Source organism: Fusarium tjaetaba (genome assembly GCF_013396195.1).
Source record: "Fusarium tjaetaba strain NRRL 66243 chromosome Unknown NRRL66243_c0000282, whole genome shotgun sequence".
NCBI classification, from domain to species: Eukaryota; Fungi; Ascomycota; class Sordariomycetes; order Hypocreales; family Nectriaceae; genus Fusarium; species Fusarium tjaetaba.
The window spans coordinates 667-3,051 of record NW_023501478.1 but is presented as its reverse complement, the minus strand read 5'-3'; the positions used below and the strand labels follow the sequence as shown (position 1 = coordinate 3,051).

At 46.8% G+C, this 2,385-nt stretch overlaps 2 protein-coding genes across 2 annotated transcripts in view; both read right to left on the bottom strand.

Moving 5' to 3' along the window:
• Positions 1-551, bottom strand: part of FTJAE_11509 (uncharacterized protein) — a gene marked incomplete at both ends in the record, with an annotated part of 2,256 nt that extends 1,705 nt beyond the window's left edge. Inside the window, one exon of the mRNA XM_037344458.1 lies at positions 1-551. This exon is cut by the window's left edge and continues 1,705 nt beyond it. Coding sequence (XP_037201419.1) covers positions 1-551 — 551 coding nt within the window.
• Positions 552-1,213: 662 nt separating this feature from the next.
• FTJAE_11508 (uncharacterized protein) lies at positions 1,214-1,624 on the bottom strand (the record flags this gene model as incomplete). Its single annotated transcript, XM_037344457.1, has 1 exon — positions 1,214-1,624. The coding sequence occupies one exon, from the start codon at positions 1,622-1,624 to the stop codon at positions 1,214-1,216; it is 411 nt and encodes a 136-aa protein (XP_037201418.1).
• Positions 1,625-2,385: the final 761 nt, after the last annotated feature.

Below are 2,385 nucleotides of genomic sequence, written 5' to 3'. Positions count from 1 at the left end.
CAGTCATATTCTTTGCACCCATGCCCCCTCGTAAATTGACCTTCAAGTGGCCGCATTCGCAGATCAAACGACACATCTTCCAACGCTGACCCGTTATCCGACCTAATCGCCAGCCAAAACTCATCAGGTAAATCAATTCCCAACGCAATATCCGTAATCGCCATATTTGTCCTCTCATCGAAACCCAACTTCCCGCTTGGATCTCGCTCAACAGTGCGATATTTAAAACAAAGCCGTACAACCTCATCACTACCAAGATTCTGAAAGATCTCTTTAGAGGTTTCATCAAAGGCGTGTGCGATTATGATGCAGAGATGGCAGCCTGATGAATTCGTCTCCTCCAGAAAGTCGCGCTTTGACTTTGACCATTTCGCCCAGCGCGATGTGTCGTTCAGAGCATCCCAGGTACTGATATAAGGGTTCGGATTATTTTTGAGGAATTGGGATCGGTGGGTTTGACAGGTATATTGTGTACAGCCGACGATGGACATTGAACATGCGTGGGTGCATGCATCGCAGAGACGCGATCTCTCGAGTGGTGATGGCCGCATTGTGATTGACCTCGTAAAAAAGATTGATTGGCAGGAAAAGAGAAATATGGAGAAGGGGAAAGTACAATGATGAAGTACAGCGATATATGTTAGATGGTGTTTGTCACCTTTTGGTAAGGCTGACTCAAAAATTAGCTCGTATACCGGATGACTCAGACCGCCGACACAGCCCGGCCAGCTAGTCAACAACCATAGCGCGATACGATATGCCACCTTTAATTTTGTATAAATGTCAAATTGAATAAATCATGTTGCTCGCAAATACAGCTTCTCATCTCCTTACATAGAAATTGCCCAAGAACGAATACCTGGCCATCAATCGCAGCTCGGATAGCTCAAGGTCAACAAAAAACCGAACACTCCCCTCCGTTGATGACACCAGCATCTCTGGATACTATGAATATGTCCAAAAGGGACAAGACGGCAATTTGTTCGGGACCCCATCCACATCAAATGCCCACGTAGCCCGCCTGCTCTTACGATTTCCATCACAGTGATCTCGAAACTGATAAACCTGATCACTATTCTCAAAAGAACTCCCTGGCGTCGGTGAAGGAATACTCCAGCGACAAGGCGCAAACAACGCCGGAGATCGTAAAGCCCCGCGATCTGGCTTCTCGACGCACAGCTCGGTCAATTGTATATCCCAACCCGAAGTGCCATCACATGAACTGTCGCATTTCGCAGAGCCCTTTTGCAGGAGTCCATTGCTCGGATTGCGCAACGTAAGATTCTGAGCTGAGCAGAAATGCGGCTGCAAACTCTTGCGACGTTCTGTCGCGCTTTTGCGTCTGCGAGGGGGAGAGTGTAACGCGAAGTGGGGCGGTGTTCTGCCGTTGAGTGCGATGACTGTAGCGCGGCGACGCTGTCTTGGAGCCATGATGCATGGGGGACTTGAGGTCTGGGTGAAGTTGGGTATATCTGTTGGTGTCTTGGGTCCAAAGGCTCGTGCAGCTGGAGCTGAGAGAAAAGAGCTCTTGGCAAGGTTGAGAGGTTGAGGCACCATTGTAAAGAATGACTTGATCTGCGATAGCTGGGAGAATATCCTGTAGTTTGGCTGCTGGGATGATCATGATGAAACAGCTCGTTATATCAGTTTCAACGCTTGGGTAAGAAAATGGCCAATCTAAGCAAGCATTTTGTTTACTCATGCCGAGATTGATGATAAAATTAAAGATTATGATGAGATTCTGTGCTGGTTTATGCACCCTCAAATGTTATTCCACGTTTTTCGCTGTTTTAGACTGCGCTAAACTGTCCAGGTGCGCTAAGTCTTGCGTTTCAGAGCATTTTGAGTTTTGGCGTTGGGACTTGGACCTGTTAGTGCGCCGGAGGAATGAAGATGAAACAAGAACGTGGAGAATAGCGTGGACTATTTTAAAGGCATGATCTATTAATAAAACAGCGTATTGTTATTCTAATTGACTTTTTATTTCATCGAGACTATAGCCCAGAGGCATTGCTTTGACGATAAGCCGCCTTGGCGTTGATTCCTCCAGGTATCAAGCGGTGGGTACTACTCCACAATCGAGGGGAATGAAGATCTCGGCAGTATGAAAGCCAGTAGCGACCTGGCTAAACGAATGAAGTTGTTATGTACTGAGAAGAATGTAGTAGAAAAACTATGTACACAATTTGCCCTTTATCCTACCCTTGATGTTGCTCTTGTTTCTCTCCTCCACGTGGATCATAACATTTTCCCTCCCTAGCATCAACTCAGCATCTGACAGTATCTCTCTTCAGCGGGTTTCCAACAACAGCGGCTCTTAAGAAAGACCGAACCACTTGAAGTCAAGATCCTCATGAGTAGGCACGACATGTCCAACTCCAGCAG